Below are 17,272 nucleotides of genomic sequence, written 5' to 3'. Positions count from 1 at the left end.
TCCCGTGGGATTTGTAGGAATTTTTGGTCGCGATGTCGGGGCTCGTCGTTTTGTCCTACCCTTTTCCACTGATTTCTTTTGCAATCCCGCCCGTTCTATTCAGAATACCGCGATTTCCTGTGACTTGTAATACCTTCGAACGGAGACGATCTTCAGATGTAATAAAGGATAAACTGAAACTTAAGTTAAGTTAAGTTAAGTTAGGTTAAATTAAAATTTTTCTGTGACTATCTACTTTTTCGGTTGAAATATTTTACGTTCAAGAAGTTCATAACATTTCCAAACAGCGCCTTCAGTTTAAAATTAATATTTGAATTCTTTACGAAATATTCAAGCGAATGGTTATCAAAAATAAAACATAACTCCTTGTTACATTGATGATTTTATCTGTTGTAAATGCTTACTACATTCACGTGCCGAAATTATAAATCCTACCATTAATGTTTAACGTTAATCGAATCCGAAAATGTATCAAATTTTCTGAGGTTTCATCAGACTGATAACAAGCAATCGCTTGACCCTAAGTGATACCTAATGACGCGATACTGCATTTGCTTTCACGTAACAATTAAGTGCCAGGTTCATGCCTGCTAATCCCGGGAAAATTAATTGGTAAAGCATCAGGAGTGCCTGTAATGTTTCGGTTAAACGCCTCGGATGCCTGGTGATCTTCAATGACGATGAGAAACGGTTGGTATGCAGATTTAGTGATCCCAAATTGTTCTGCGCATGGGCTGGTGACGTTTCGTGAAATTAGGAACGTATACAAGTCAACAGACGAAAGGATGCTTGGCTTTCGTCGACAATGCGACGTGCTTCATAGTTCTATCGCGTTCCGATGATTTGAACATCGACACGCTCGACAAGCATTTTTACTACTCTTCCTGTAAAAGTCATTATTGTTGTTAATTTACACTTCTTGGATCATAAATATTACTTTTTTCCGACAATTTGTTATGTTTTATTATTACTTGATTTATGTTTTTGCACAGAAAATTTAAAAAGGTTCATATCATATTGAAAAGTTTCATTTTATTAAGAACATTTAATATTGTTGATATTTTCGAAATGTTGTGAACTCTTCGTTATTTATTTTCCATTAACACTGTACAATTTATTCAACATACAAGCATATATTATATGAAGCATAATATTCAAAACGAATAGTTTTAATTTTTATACTCAAAGGTTCATAGTTTATAACAGATGAATATTTTTCTAATTTTGTTATTCATTCGTTGCACTGAATAGTGGGTACGCACTTGAATTTCTATGTTTGAAAGAGGATATTTGACTTTCCCAAAATTCGGTGACTAAAAAGGAAAAGAAACAAATAATAGATCATATCCATTCACTTATTCTTCCTATCAGTTTTAAATTACTGAAAAGTTCAATGACAATAGAGTGTTTTATGAATTTTGACGGTCAAAGGGCCGACCACGGAAGGTAAAGTTAGCCAAGAAGCTTTCACGGTCGTAGTCGACCTTCTATAACCGGAATCGACCCTTTCCGTATTACAGAGATCTTATTAACACGGTAGTGGCAACGCCGGGGCCAAGTGTTCCGCGAAATTTAAAGGGACACCTTTGGCCTGCTAGGGTCCACGACGATATCTCTCGTTGATGGGACATCAGGGAACAATAATTGCCCAGACAGAGCTGCCCGGTCTTCCCTTGAAACCATCGGAGGCCTTACTGTCACACACTACCAACTTCCCTATTCAGCAGAACGACACTGTGATGTGGATACATGCCTAAAGACAGACATCAGCAACTCGTTCTGTCACGCTGAACCTTCGATTTGCTTGTTACTCGAGCAAAGTGACTTAATTTTATTTACAATCGCATGTTTTAGTACTATTTCTTGAAAAATGTGAATCATTAATTATTTGATTAGATAAAATAAAAGTTAACTATGACGGAATCACATTTCAATAAACTATAATACCAAAGAAAGATATGAAATAGCCCACTAGAGTCTATGAATACTACTACAGATAATCTTTCTCATTCGTTTCTATATCAAACTAGGATCTAATCTCTTCGGATTTCTAAAGCTAAACGTCTGCTTGGTCTAATGTAAGTCTACAGTTAGCCAACCAATGAGAAGTGAAGATTACTGATGGTTCAAAATTAGTTCAAATTATGAAGCCTGGGTTAGTAATAGAAATAAAAGAACATTCAGGTTGAAAGGTTGTCAAAGTTTGACAGCCTGGTTAGCCAAGCACTGGGATGTTACGGTCTCTTCGAAACAATGTTTCCAGATAACCAATCAACGTTAATTTATAAAGGAGTTCTCCAAACGACAAAACGAAGCTTGCAAATAATGAAATGGTAAGGATTCAGGTTTGATGGTCGTTGAATTGCGTGATACTAATTTAGTCCTAAAGTGGTCATTGGATTAAGATCTCGAGATGCGGCGTCCAAGTAGCTAACCAATGAGGAGAGAAGATAATTAGTGGTAGAGTACTGGCCTAAATTATGTAAATCCGGCAATAAAAGCAAAGGAATATTAGGGTTGGGAGATCGCTGAAACTTAGGGGTCCAGTTAGTCTAGCACTGAAATGATCATTGGGTTAAGGTTTCTTCGAGACAGGGCTCCTAGCTACCCAGCCAGTGAGAAAGGAGTAATATTGGTGGTATAGAATTGCTTTGGACTATGGAACCCAGGTGTCGAGTAATGAAAACGGTAGAGTATTAAGATTAGAGCGTCGTCCAACGTAATATAAGTAGCCATTGCATAGGATTTGAATAACATATTTGTTCATTATTCATACATTATTAGTATTTTACTTATCAAAATTATAAATGTTTGTGCATTAAACACGCCTTTAAAATCAATGGTCGTAGACCTAAATGTATATAAACAAATTGTATTTTATTTTTCTAACGTATTTTGTCATGGAGAATTTCTATAAATTAACTTGTACCAAGACATCCGTGTATCTTGTTTAACTCATTGATTTATGAGCCATTGTCGTCAGTCATTTATAATATATTTATAAATATATGGTATAATATATTGTAGTAATATTAATATTAATATATTATATTTATCATTGTTGACGATTTACTGAGAAAAAGGGGGGAATTTTATGTTCCTCCTATGTCTGCATTTCGTCCAAAAATTATCAATTGATTATTAAAAAAATAAACTTTTATTTTAGCTCAAACGTTTTGTCACCACTCTGACACAGTATTATAAGACAAAGAGTTAAAAACTGCTGTACCGTTATGTTATTCAATATACACTTTATTGTAAGTTTAAGCTTTAATGATATAATAATTGTTAACATCGCAACTACGAGAGCTTTGTAAGCTACAGATCGAAGAGGTGGAAGCCACACGTGCTAGCTATAAATTGCACGTTCTCATAATTATCTTAGCCCACTGTGGTCGTTTGCCCTATCCGAAATCCTGGTGGACAACGGAGCGTCAGGTTATTACGATAGCTCGTGCGCAAAGCTAATAGCAATTGCGATACGCGTTGATTAGCTTTATCATTCTTAACACCTTTGTTGGTTAACGATTGCCATGCTAATTAAGATAATTGATCACCAATTTGTAACACAAATGTAGCAATGCGCTTGTGGGAATGCCATAATCATGAAGTCCTCTCACATTAAAGTGAGAGGTATCGAATGTATCTATTAACGTAAATGAAAGTGGTAACTGAAAAGAATTTGGCATTAATTCGAATAGTTTCACACAAAAATTATTAAACGTATACATATCGAAGCATATCAATTGTTTGACTTTTATATTTTTATTATTTTATTATTTTCACTTTATTTTAATAAAAATAATGGAAGACAATAAAAATTTCAATACCTTCTAACATTTTTAATGTTATTTATATTTCGTTTTACCTATCTAATATCGAGCAATAATTCATAGTTATTGTAATTACTTTTCACATGTTTAAATAGTAAAAATATTTAAAAATGATTTGAATTAATATAATAAATAAAATCAGTTCATTGTAATATACTGTGCTGATTATTGTAACACGTAATAATGTTTGATTACAATTCGTATTATATATTTAATTACTTGTCCTAAGCTTCCTGTATAATTTAACCGTAGCGAAACGTCTTTTGTTTATCATTTTCGAACCCGTATTGGTTAGCTGTTGGTAGTCCGGATGTGGTCTCTTGTCAACAACGCTTCAAATTCAAGAATAGCTCGTAATTGCGATGGTGCTATTCGAAAAACAAACGTTGAGGCTAATGAGACCCAATTTACTTTTCAAAGCCTCTCGAAACCACGAAGTGGGTTCTTCTGTAATCCACACGGTTCGAAGAGCTTTGCAATCCTGACTACGTCGCTAATTGTAAAAAAAAGGTTTAGTCGACTAACTCATAGTAGCGTTCAGCACTAAAATGCAACTTCGGCAGCGCTCATAAAAACAAACAGTCGAACAATGGTCAATGTTTCCGTAAGAAACTGCATTCTCATTGTTAACTTCTATAATATATTTTACATTTTCACTTTTCATAAGATATGGTACGTAAACCTTAAAAATGAAATCTAAACATATTAACACTAGGTTTACGGAACGCATCAAATTTACGCATATTGGATTTTAGAAATACTATTTTGTAAATGTTTACGCCGAGTTTGATTGATGCGATCACACTGACATGTACCCCAATTACCTACTATCAAATCTCCAGTTTTCACAATCTAAATAAACGAGCATCAATTCTTTTAGGAATAATAGAATGAAGTGTACAATAAATGCCCGTAAACCTAGTGTTAAATACGAAATATAAAACAAGCATGAGTTTGTTATTAAAATTTAATATGTTGAATATACTAAATAAAACAAATATTTGAGAAAAACGTGACAGCTCTAGTGTATTAATAGAATTTTAAACGTTCAAAAAATTAAGGTGACTTAGTTATTTAAAAACTTCTAAAATTTGATATGAATTTCGAAATTTATCTGGGATGCAATGCATTTTAAATAATATTAAGAAAATCACACACTGTAATAGAAACTTATTTCTTTTCCGAAGGTTTTGAGAGTATCAATTCTCTACTACAATAATATGTTACTTCAACCTTTCGATAGATGTAAATGTAATTGTGCTCACATTGATCTGCAACCATTGTCTGGCCCATTCATCGCAGAACTGATGATTGGTAACAGGAGTCATTGCTGGAACATTGGCAAATACGTCTTATTTCCTTTGTCATGTTATCATCGATGAGGGATTCTGATAACCCTGAGGGGAATCCAGTTTTTGATTCTTCCTCGTTGTTCCGGCACGGTTTATTTGGTTGAGACACAGCTATCGGTGCGTAAAGATTTATGGCATGACCAATTATGATCGCTCATGTCTAAACACAATAATAAGTAAATTTTGGAAGCATTTTATTGCTAGCTGCAATTTTTACATCCGATGTCATAAGTGACCAGCTGTCGAAGCTAACATATCATAAAGAAACGGCAGCACAACCACTTAAACCCCGAGCGCACAGCCACTGGTACCCTTGCAGGTCAGAAGGGACGACGTACCCCCTACCTCCACTACAAGTAATGTGGGCGTAGGTTAAAAAAGTGTAATTAGCGACACCCCGATCGTTTAGCCTTCTGATTTGTTACTAAGGACACCACCCTATATCAGTATTTTTATATTATATTGTATATATAGAGAGACAGTACAATCACGCTGTACTCACTGGACAACACACACACTTCAACTTTGTATGCACATACACACTCCTTTCACTCATTATTCAACAAATGCAGTCCACTTTCGAATGAGAAAAGGAAAAGCCTTTTTTCATCATCACAACTATTTCACACAAGGTTAATTCGGCGTATGAAAGTATTACGCCACGTCCACTAATATTGCCTGGACAGTGTGCACGAACACTCATCGTACATAGAGTTTAAGTCAGTAACAAATTCATTGTCGCGATGTGAAGACAATTTTACGTGATTATTACTTAACTTTCACTTCTAATGTACGCATACATACTTACATAATATTTAATCTATTCGAGAAACTTATAATATATAGTTATTCCCATATTATATATGGAATAACTACAATAAAAATAAAGCTTTTTCAACCTGTTAACTGTGGAATATAATTTCAGAAATCTCTGATAATGCTCACAATGAAATCAAATAATGAAGTGTATACTCGTCTAACTCGGGCCGAATGCACCTATAATATATTCTAGCGAAAAGCCAAAGAAAATGAAGAACAATTACACGTTTATCTGAAAAAATGAAGAATTTATTGTTGAAAGAATTAGTATCATTTTGATTGTATGTATATTCATACGTATTCAATTTTAGACTCTCAAAATTAGATTAGTAAGACATGCATTTGCACAAAAATTCACAATCTACTAGTTCTATCACGAAATTCCATTCCGCGGGGTACACTTGAAACACACCGAACGATCTCCATCAACATACAAAAATACAAAAAATACTTGCTGCAGTCGTGTGCAATTGAATACTTCTCGCGTGGAATGCATTGCGATATTGTCTCGTGTTGCGGCAGAAAAATAGACGAAAATTTTATTCGATATCACGTCCACGGGAAACAGTGGGCCACCACCGAACGCGTGTTTGCGAGGACGCGTCGTCCGCGTATCTTTCCGGCCTCGCATTTTCTCTGTTCCATTATCCGTGGACGTGGAGCTGTAATATATCCGATTTGGTTAAAGCATCTCATAGCCGACGCAGCCGAGCCAAAGCTATAGTCGTGGTCTATTGTGCTACCCGGTACCGCAACATTGGTGTTAAATTGCAATTATTAATCGCGGTAAGTAAACTATACGAGACCGCCACTTCCGTTGTTACCCTTAGCCCTATCCCTCCTCTCCTTTCCCCTTGGCAACCAGGAATCTCGCGGTAACGACACCTCGTAATTTCGTAATCGCTGTCCTCGCATTTTCCACCGACACCGCTGGTACTTATTTCGTTTCTGTACTCGGCGATTCAGAAATTAGTTTTATTTTTTGTTTGATCATTTAGATTTCATCAATTTAGGAATTTATGGAGGATGATATAACTGGCTCGGAATAATAATAATAGTTTGCTACTATTTGTTGAGAAAAGAGCTTCTGTGAAATGTTCATGTTTCTCTCTTATAAAATTTCTAGTTTCGTCGTAATTATTGTTTAGTTAAATAAGTGTGTATTACTATACTTTATCGAAGCATTTTATATTTTCTTAGGTAGAATATTGTAGTTTCCTTTATACTTCCGATATCATTTAAGTATATCCTTAAGTTTTTCACATTTTTTCCTTGCATTTTTAAAAGTTCTCGATTCTTCTGAATTCTCTAAATTCTTCTGAGTTTTACATAATTTTATACAACAAATGGTGGAGTAAATATAGTATATTATATAGTACTGTATTTATCCTGCAGATAGTTTTGTTAAATTTGTGGTATAATATGATCGTACGCTTTTGTTCGCTATACGAGTACAGAGGTGTGTCATCCCATATCCTTAATCTTGTGGTTATCACTTGCTCCCATCTAGGTAGGTTAAGTGGTAGGATTTTTGAGATAATACTGTCTTTTTCATCGTGGAACCTCATTTTGTTTTTTACTTTAAGCTATTCGATTTTATTTTTTTTCATCTTTTATCCAAATACTCCTAGATATATACATTTAGTTAAAACCTTCATGCTCCTCAACTTTAAAATATTCTTCCTCAATTTATTAAAAAACTGATCTAATATATTTTACTAAATTAATTTGATTTAGATTATATGCATCAAATGCTTAAACATTTTCTCATTCCCTACACTTTCCGAACTTTTTCATTGGAAACTACACTCTACGTATGGAGATTTCACTTCCGTTCTTGTGTGGATACAGATTTTATGAAAATTTCTTATCCGTTCTAGGCAGATTGATGGAGCCCCTAAAAAATATTCTATTTCCATAAATGCCTCTTAGAGGGGGTTACCGAACGAGTTACTCCATCTTATGCAGTATTATAGTGTAATAAAAGCTTAAACGGCTCTCAATGAATAAAGATTGTTCCATTGCGCAGAGTACAAAATTTCGACGATGCATTTCGTCTTGGTGAATAGCCGTCTTTTATTACTGAACGAAGTTTGATAAAATCTCGGAACGTTGGCCAGGTTAACTTGAATTTATTTAAGCAGAACCACTTGGTACTCGGCCGGGTATTCATAGCAAGTGACGAAGTTTTTTTTTGCCAGCTTTCCGGATTTCAGCGATCACTTAAATTCCACGTTGGATTTCATAAAGTGTACTTAAACTTCAATGACCGCTCGACTAAAATTTAATTAAAAATCGCTTCATTAAACAGAATAGACCACCGTCTTTTAGAAAATTTTAAATGGGATTATCGAATTTCATTCAAATTCCTCGTTTATTCAAAGGTAATTATTTAAAATCCTGATTTCTACTGCAATTAAAATTTTTCTAGATTACCTCGAATGATTAAAAAATTGTGTAGACATTTATTTTCTCAGTTGATGCGCTCTCAAATCAGAAATAATCAAGTCCCTGTAGTTTCTACGAGGAGTTTATCATATTATATTTATATACTTTATTCATAAAATTTATTCAATATACTGAGCTACAAGTTTCGTTTAAACTATTATGACTTGTCCAATATTTCAAGTGTGTAGGTTAAATGTATTTTATACTATCTTCAAAGTACTATATGAAATGATAGAAAATATTATAGACAAATCTGTACTTGTGTATGAACTACATTTGACCGATTACACTGTCGCCGTTTTCATTTCTCGCGATTGTATTAAAATTTCAGGAAGCATTCGCGATGAAATGAACGTGAAAAATAAAGGCACAGTGAACGGAGTAAAAGCATTCGCATACGACACTCGTGCATTACTTTTTTTCCCTGTCGCAGAGTTTACTGCTGGCGGTTTCATATTTCTTTCGCCGTGGATTTTCATTTAGCAAAACGGATTCCCGCAAACAGAAAGTACACATCAAGCACGCGCGACGGTGTACTGTTTCAAAACTTGTAAGCGTTATTTGCGAAAGACAAGAACTTAATTTCCTGGAAACACGGACGCGATATTTTCAAGGGGTAGCACGTATCTTTCACATATTTTAATGGATTCGTTTCCTTACTGTGTACGATATCAAATTTCCTGTTCGACGCGATCCTCCGCGAATTTTTCTTCGAATACTTTTGCATTTTAAAGCGACAACTTTGTCAGCGGACGGCAAAAACTGTGCTGTCTAGGAACGTCGGAGAAAAATTCAATGCCTTTTGAAACGTGCAACGTTTTCGAACCTCCATAGCTTGACGCGAATAACGTACTAGCTGAGTTTCGTATTTCCAGTGAAAACAAACTGAGATCAGTCAGTTAGACTTTTTCTTAGAATTTTTTTCGTCGTTACATTTTAAATGTTTATTTGCAGAACAGTGTATGGAATAATAATTGAAATAATTATGATAGAATAATAAATAGAATAATAGCAATTGATTGTATACAGAATTGTCTAAAGTAATCGATATGAAATACACACATACTGTTAAAAATTATCCCCTCAATCTATAATTTCTTCTTCACCTATGATTAATACAAGTACTTTGTCGTTAATAATTTATTCAAAAAAAGAGAGAAAAAATTCAAAACATTTCTATGTTTATGTTTACTCTAAAGTACAGTAATTGATAACAGAAGAATACTGCTTAATTTTAATTCAAAGGAATTGAATAATATTTATGCTTGTTAACTTCTGAGTGAAAATTTCACGAGTTCAACACATTATAAGGCAAGGAGTCAAATAGAGAACAATTTCTACGAATATCATACTTATTACACACCGCTTTTATACATCATTATGTAATTTTCCATTTTCCTTTTCATTCTCTGCAGAATACAAGAATATATATTTGCCAGGTTTCTCTTCAACAATTTCCTATATAAGTGGAGTAATAAATTATATTACACTCTCTCTAATTAATTATTCTTTTTAGTCTCTGTTAACCAATGTATATCACATTATTCACGTTTTCATATAATAATACGAATACTGAACGAATTACCGTCTTGATTAACCTTGTTTTATTAATACTGAGAAAGTTACACTCGATTTGTGGTTTTATTGAACGCAACACTTCGTCCAGCTAGAAATATTCGTTTGTCAGTGTTATTCGAGACACGTTGCACAACGCGTCAATGGAAGGCCTTGATTTGGTGTCTACGTGCTTATCCGCGTGAAATGCGATTGCATACACGATACGAGGTATCGATACCCCGGCCCCGTATACCGCAACCAAACATACACTGCTGGAAATAAATCGGCCACTGTCAGAATGTAGAATGAGGGATCTTATCGCGCGAACAACACTGGATCAGCTGCAAACCATATGACTTTCCATGCGGTATTAAAGATTCGTTTACAGATTTCAATTTTAATTAACGACTGAGAATATGAGCAGAACCGAAGCGAACAGAACAATCTTCGTCTACTCCAGCGATTCTTTTTAACCCTTCAGACCTCAAATAAAATCTTATTTATTTTCACAATATACGTTAACTTATCAGTTTTAACGAAAATAAATGTTTTTATAAGAAATTCTTATAATAATAAACATAATATTGCAAGCAGGATTACTATACCGATTTTATGCTGGTGGTTTCGCGACTAATTCTTTGATTCGCATTTTACTAATATTGAAATATGTGGTTTCGAGGCGATTTCACCGTGAATTAAAAGGTTAAAGAGTGGATCGTATGCATAAAAAAAGTATAAGTTTTTTCTGTAGATTTTGCAAATAAACACTCTATATGTATATAGTATACATGTAAAGAGTGAAGTGTTTACTAGAAACAGTATTTACTGAATTTTCCGGTGAATACTTAAAATTAGTATATATGATATTAATTTTAATTTTTTGTAGTATTTACTTCTTAATTTCCAGCATTCGCTTTTATTTGTACTTAATACTTATAAGCATTCTCATTTACTTTCTCCCGATGCAGTATTTTTAACTATATTCGTAATGTATGAGTTTCCATAAAATAAGAAACTTAGCGAAACTCATTGAAGTTCTTTCCTTTAACTTCCAATCTGATAGGATATTGTACAGGAGAAATAAATCTCTTCGCTACTCTACTTTTCCTGAATCGAACTACAAGGGTCTAAATTTGCATAAACGTTTACGAAGTATTTGTATACAATATTTACTTCCATGTTTTCCTATTTGATTCTGTTCATAGATAAAGAATCAAATAACCAATAATACATTACTTCACTTTGAGTTAATCGTTATTATTCATTTACAAGTGTCAATTATATAAAAAATTCCATCACCTAAGTGTTTCCTCATTCACTACCGAAATAAACATTAATGTTCACTTAAAAATTGATCAAATATATTTGATCACCAAATTATATTCCCGTCATGAAACTTAAAACTTATAAAACTTTTAAATATTCAAAAATATTTCTTGATTAACATTTAACAGCAAGTAATAAAAAATGCGCGTGAATATTATCATTACTACATTTATAGCGAAGTACGCAGTCGTTACTTTCCTTTATTAACTGCTATTAAAACAAAATTCTGGAGTCGATCTTTAACACTTTAAGCGCGACCGTTGAACCTATATATAACAATTATTGTCAATTAATAAAATATTAAAATATTTGTACGAGAATAAATATCCATAATGCTATAATATTTCTTTAGAGCGCGGTAGACTATTTAATAGTATCTAAATACTTTAATTAACTTGCATCGTTTCCCGAAAACATTTAAAGACGTCCCTAGTCATTAACGTGCTAATTATGATAGTACCCAAGAGTTAGATTTACTTAATGATAGTAACACGTTACATTTCCCTGTTTCAGTTCCGAGGGCAGTGTTAAGAGAACAATACGAGGGTGACGTCGAGCCAGATGAAATCGACTTGATTCATGAGTTCGAGGAGGGTTTCGATAGGGCAGATTTTAGGGCGGAATTCAGCCCGAGTCCGAACCTCGAAGGGCCGCAACCGCAACCAAGGGATAACGTCTCCCGAAATTTCCCAACGGCCAGCTCATCGCCGCCACGTGCACGAACAAACAACGACGGTGAGTACTATGTATCAGCATCGTTGATTCCTCTTCCTGAACCTGTTCACGGTGAACCGATCTATGGGAGTTGCCACTCACGTTGTCTGCAAATATGTTCCTTTATACGTCCTCGACACAAACCAATTATTCTTCTCGGAATATGTTCTCCGCCAATTCGATTCAGTTTCCTTTCCCTAAGCAATTATAAATTGACTTAGTTCTTTAAATTTAATAAATTAACTTCGTCAGATTTACAACTTTGGTTTGATAGATCTTCCATTGAATATCAGATTTTATTGAATTTGTTAATGTAAAGTGTTTTGAAATTTTATACGAGTTGGTAATTAATTTTTCGAGACATGTTTCTGTCATTAGGATTTATGAGTTTATTTATAAAGGTTATGTAGAAGAATTTAATTATGGATAAATGAAGCTTCAACATTTGTAAGGATGAACCTGTAAAATTTAAGAAAAAAGTATACTTCATCTTTTCAAATTGTTTTTTCCAATTCAAAGGAAGAATATACTGAAACATTGAGACATTGCATTAATGATAAGAAAATATTGTAAAATTATAAGAAAATTTATGGGATCAATATTTAATTAAAGTTTTTTTAATTGTTAATTAAATTGTTGACTTGTTTCTTAATATATAAGGATTTTATATTAATTTTGTGAACATTTTACATAATAAAGACGTTAAGTAATTGATTTAATTCATTTGTAATAAATTTACCTTCTGTTGTTGCTTCCAAATTTGATAATGCAATTACGGTTAAACATTGTTATTTATTTGATATTGAACTCTATCAACAGGCACTGTCATTATGCAAAATCAAATATTATTATTACAATATATTGTGATATCGTGCCCGAATTATCACTCTATTAAAGCAAATTGTACAATGTAGTTTACAAATGTTTCATTGACTTCAATAAAGGTTTTCAGTATCGTGTGTAGTACACGCATGTTCATGTATGACACGTTTGTATAATATATGAATTAATTATATTACATTACGAATCACACGTCGCGAATGGGACATACGTCGCTTTAAAATGGAATTGCATTATGCAGTATGAATTTCAACATAATCGGTTTTGATCGAAATAGTTACTGCAAACAGCTACTAGAAATTAATAATAATTACACTGTAATTGTTTACCTGTAATGCTGTTTGTATGAAGTATTCTACAAAAGCTGAAATCAAAAGAAAAGTTATTGTATTCAAAAAATGATTAACCTACATTTAGTCAAAAAATAAAATAAAATCTTCATTAATTTTTGTTCAAGCTTTCTACCACTTTGTGTTCTCTATATGTTCTTATACCATACATGAATTAAATTTCTGTGTAAAAGCATCTATCTTACTTTTTCTGAGATTTGTATATGTTATAAATGCATAAATATTTGCAATTTAATGATAAACATTCTTAAAAAATTTTACATATATTTTATCTTACTAAGAAAATATTAAATATGTAAAAGTAATAATATGATAACTTGACATTTCTATTTGAAATTATGAACAAATAGATATCTAAATAACTGAGAAACAATAATAAGTGCTTTTAAGAAATTTTATATTTTCCTTTTTCTAGCAAGAAAATGTTATCTATGTAAAAATAATAATACAACAACTTGTCATTTTTATTAGACACGATCAACAAATAGATACCTAAATAAGCACAAAATAATAATTAATATTCTTAAGAAATATTATACTTTTCTTGTTCTACTAAGAAAATATTAATTATATAACAGTAATAATGTAATAGCTCGACAGTAACACGAATAAACACAAAACCGAAAAGTCCAATCATATGTCAGCTTCTCCGCGTTATTGTAACGCGACGCAAGTGGCAGCTCCCACCTTCGAAATCTCGACTGTTTCCGGTCAAGGTTCCCGAGTCCTGCATGCTCGCTTTGCTGTGCTTCTCCTGCTTTGCTCGAGTTCAATCTGCACTGACACATGATGCCCGTATATAAACGTGTTCGGCATTAGGAGGTCAGAATCGTTAGCAGTTTCTCCATACCTGCATCTCTCAATGCCTGGACGTAATTAAGGTTAATGTAAATTCAATATCATCCGTGGTTACTGATTTCAACAATATGTTTCATATACAGGGTGACCTGTGACTGGTCGAAAAATCGAAAAAAAGTATGATTCTGCGTAAAAAAAAAACGTAGAAAACATACAATGACACTTTTGCATTTGTGACTTCAATTTCCAGAAAATCAGGATTCAAATTTATAAACGTCACGTGTAGGAGTGTGCACTTGACAGAATGTTACGATATTTTACATGAAAAAGTAATCATAAAATATAGGAGAATATTTTTTCATTTATAATTTTATTTTAGAGAAAATCCGGTTAAAAAATTTCTGGCGTATACCTTATTTGGCCGATATCCAATGTATTCGTATTTGATTTTTGTGAAAACCATGCCTCGAATAAAAAATAATTTTATATGAAACTTTTTTACTTACTTCATCTGGTAGAATACCCCCCTTGGTAGTGTAACCTACATACATATAGTAGTATACATACTGTCATGAATCAGCCAAGTGCACGTGCGCCCGGCAAATATTCATACTCGATTTTCTCAAAAATAGGCTGCCGAATGAAAAAGTTTTCATTTTCCACTTATTTAACGTGTAGAATATCTTCCGGCTGGAATATATAGTCCACCGAGTGCGAATAAGCTCTGCAAATTTTTAATCTCGATTTTCTTGAAAAGGAAGCCATTAACGAAGAAAATTAAATTTCACATATTTGTTTATTTTTTATGTAGAATCACATCGTGTACGGTTTAACTACCAGTAACCTAATACAAGGTGTACGGAGTGTTCCAAATGTTTCTAGTTAAACTTTTTTATTCATTCTGTTGGTGAAAATAAGAAAAAAATGTTATATAAACCTATTAGATGGTTATTAAACAGTTATAACAAAATATTACAATAAAATGAACGGTAACGAATGTGTAATCGTATGGTACAAAGTATGAGTAGGTGAGTAATATTTATGTCTAGTCTGATTATATTGAAATAAAATTGTATATAGTTATAGGAGCACTATAATATTTTCTAAATACGACTTCTTTGACAACATGACAATTGGCAACACATGGATCAGTATTCTGAATGATATCAACATTTTTTATTAAAGAAATAGCTACAACAACATTGTTATTGAGAAAGAGGAGGAAGATAATAGAATAAAGAGTGAATGATGACCAGTATGTAAATAGCATGCGATCGTTGCACGATCGGTAACAGATTTAAGTCGATGCTGAGCTTTTATCAATAACTGAACGTATTCCTATCAGAATACATATAAATAACGCAAATATGTCGATGATGGTGTGATTTTGCCCTGCGGTTGTGCTGTTAAATAGACAGAAACTTTAACCCTTGCTCTGTAATACCATATGACACTCGTGATGAAAATTTTAATCGAAATCATGTTCTCAACCGTTAACTTTTAGAGCAAACGTAGACATAGAATAAGTGTCAAATATCTCTTTTTCTAATAAATTATTAATTAAAAAACAGTTCTATATAAAGCCCAGCGAAAAATCATGGAACAAAGGGTTAAACCTACGTTTCTCCGAAAAGAAAGCTGTGGAAAAAGTCGAATTCCACATTTCTAACTTACTTTTTCACGAAGAATTGTATTGCGTCTGGTTTGTCCACTGGCAGTAAGACGTCCAGTATATTCATATGCAATTCTCACGGGTAATCAGTAGTACTATACAGTCACCTTCTAGTCTCAGCCAACAACGCCGCGGCGGTTTACCTGATGCTAATAGGAAATCGATACGTAGCACGGATTTGTAAACCGAGGTGCGCGTCGTGTTGCGGCCACAGAAAATAGGAGCGTAGATTCAGCCGGCGTGGCCACGATGCGTTGTTACTCAACGTGTGCTACAGTTTCTAGAATCCGGTCAACGATCGGAAACGATGAACCGGCCACGATGTTCCAATAATTTCCACCATTGTTTGTCCTCCGGGATGGAATCGGATATCCGGGCACAAAGGAACGTACCGGGGCTCTCTGTTGAAAAAATATGGATCGAACGAACAGAACAAATATACGAGTTCCATGGGCTGGCCGTCCTGTCTCTCTGCAAAATTGATTCCTCTTGTACATCGTTGGCCCACTCTCTCTCTCTCTCTCTCTCTCTGTCTCCCCCTCTCCCTTTGCCCTTTCCCCTCTGTGTTTGTGTGTGTGTGTGTGTGTCTCACTTTCTTTCGGAAGCTCGATTTAATGATTTCTCTTTTATGAATTTCCGATGTTCCCTGCTTCCGAGAAATGTATATCGCGACGATTTTAATTGCTTACTTTATCGAAGAGAATTCGAAAGTTATGAAATCTATGTCTCATTGCCAACGTTCTATTGTACATTCTTATGCGATGCGTTTATAGACGCAGACTTACTTACTTGTCCCTTAGAAATAGAATATTAAAATTACCTTTATTTGAGTGATGGAATTATAGTATTTATTCAGTTTTACTGTGAAGAAATCATTTTAACTAGACAAAGAAATTTATGAATGAGTGTTTTACTCTGGTAATTATTATTTAGTATTTTGAAATTTGTTTGTAATTATATAGACATTAAAAGAATTTTCCTTTAATTCTCAATTTATAAAAACAATTTTATTAACATTGGATTTATGTGATAATTAGATAAGTTTCTCACATTCACCATTCGAGTGTGTTAGTTGGAATTAACACTAAAACTACCGAGCTTTTTATGTGATTAATATGTAATCCTTATAAAAATTATAACAATCGATTTTTCCTTTATATATTCATTATAGTATTCAAGTGAAGATGTTTATTTTTTAAGTCATTTTGAATATTTAACGCTTTTAAGATATCGATAATTGAGAAATAAGGAAACTGAAACCCCTAATTTTAAGGGTTCAGTAGTTCTAACGTTAAATGGGTCTTTTTTAATAATTTAATAAATAAAACGAATTCCTCAAACATACATAATGACTACAGGGTACACAATAATTTTCTTAGTATGTCATTTTCATTAGATAGTTGCGAAATTAAAAAACTGAAACCAATTATTTTGACAGGTACAATAATTCTAGTGTTAAAAGGGTTCTCTTTTTTGCAAATAATATAATGAATAAGAATTCTTGAAACATACATAATAATTACAGTGTACAAAATGATTTTCTTAGGATGTCGTTTTCATTAG

At 33.2% G+C, this 17,272-nt stretch overlaps 1 protein-coding gene across 7 annotated transcripts in view; it reads left to right on the top strand.

Moving 5' to 3' along the window:
* The window catches only part of LOC116433584 (uncharacterized), a 410,336-nt gene that overhangs the window by 352,019 nt on the left and 41,045 nt on the right, over positions 1-17,272 (top strand). For all 7 annotated transcript variants that reach the window (XR_013001492.1, XM_076374507.1, XM_076374508.1 and 4 more), the window contains exon 6: positions 11,849-12,070. Coding sequence is in view for 6 of the 7 variants with exons in the window: in XM_076374507.1 (XP_076230622.1) it covers positions 11,849-12,070 (222 nt within the window). In the remaining variant the exon portion in view is untranslated. The remainder of the gene's footprint in view (positions 1-11,848; positions 12,071-17,272) is intronic.

This window comes from Nomia melanderi, chromosome 2, assembly GCF_051020985.1.
Source record: "Nomia melanderi isolate GNS246 chromosome 2, iyNomMela1, whole genome shotgun sequence".
In the NCBI taxonomy this organism is placed as follows: domain Eukaryota; kingdom Metazoa; phylum Arthropoda; class Insecta; order Hymenoptera; family Halictidae; genus Nomia; species Nomia melanderi.
The sequence above is the reverse complement of the archived record's forward strand: the minus strand, read 5'-3'. Positions and strand labels throughout refer to the sequence as shown.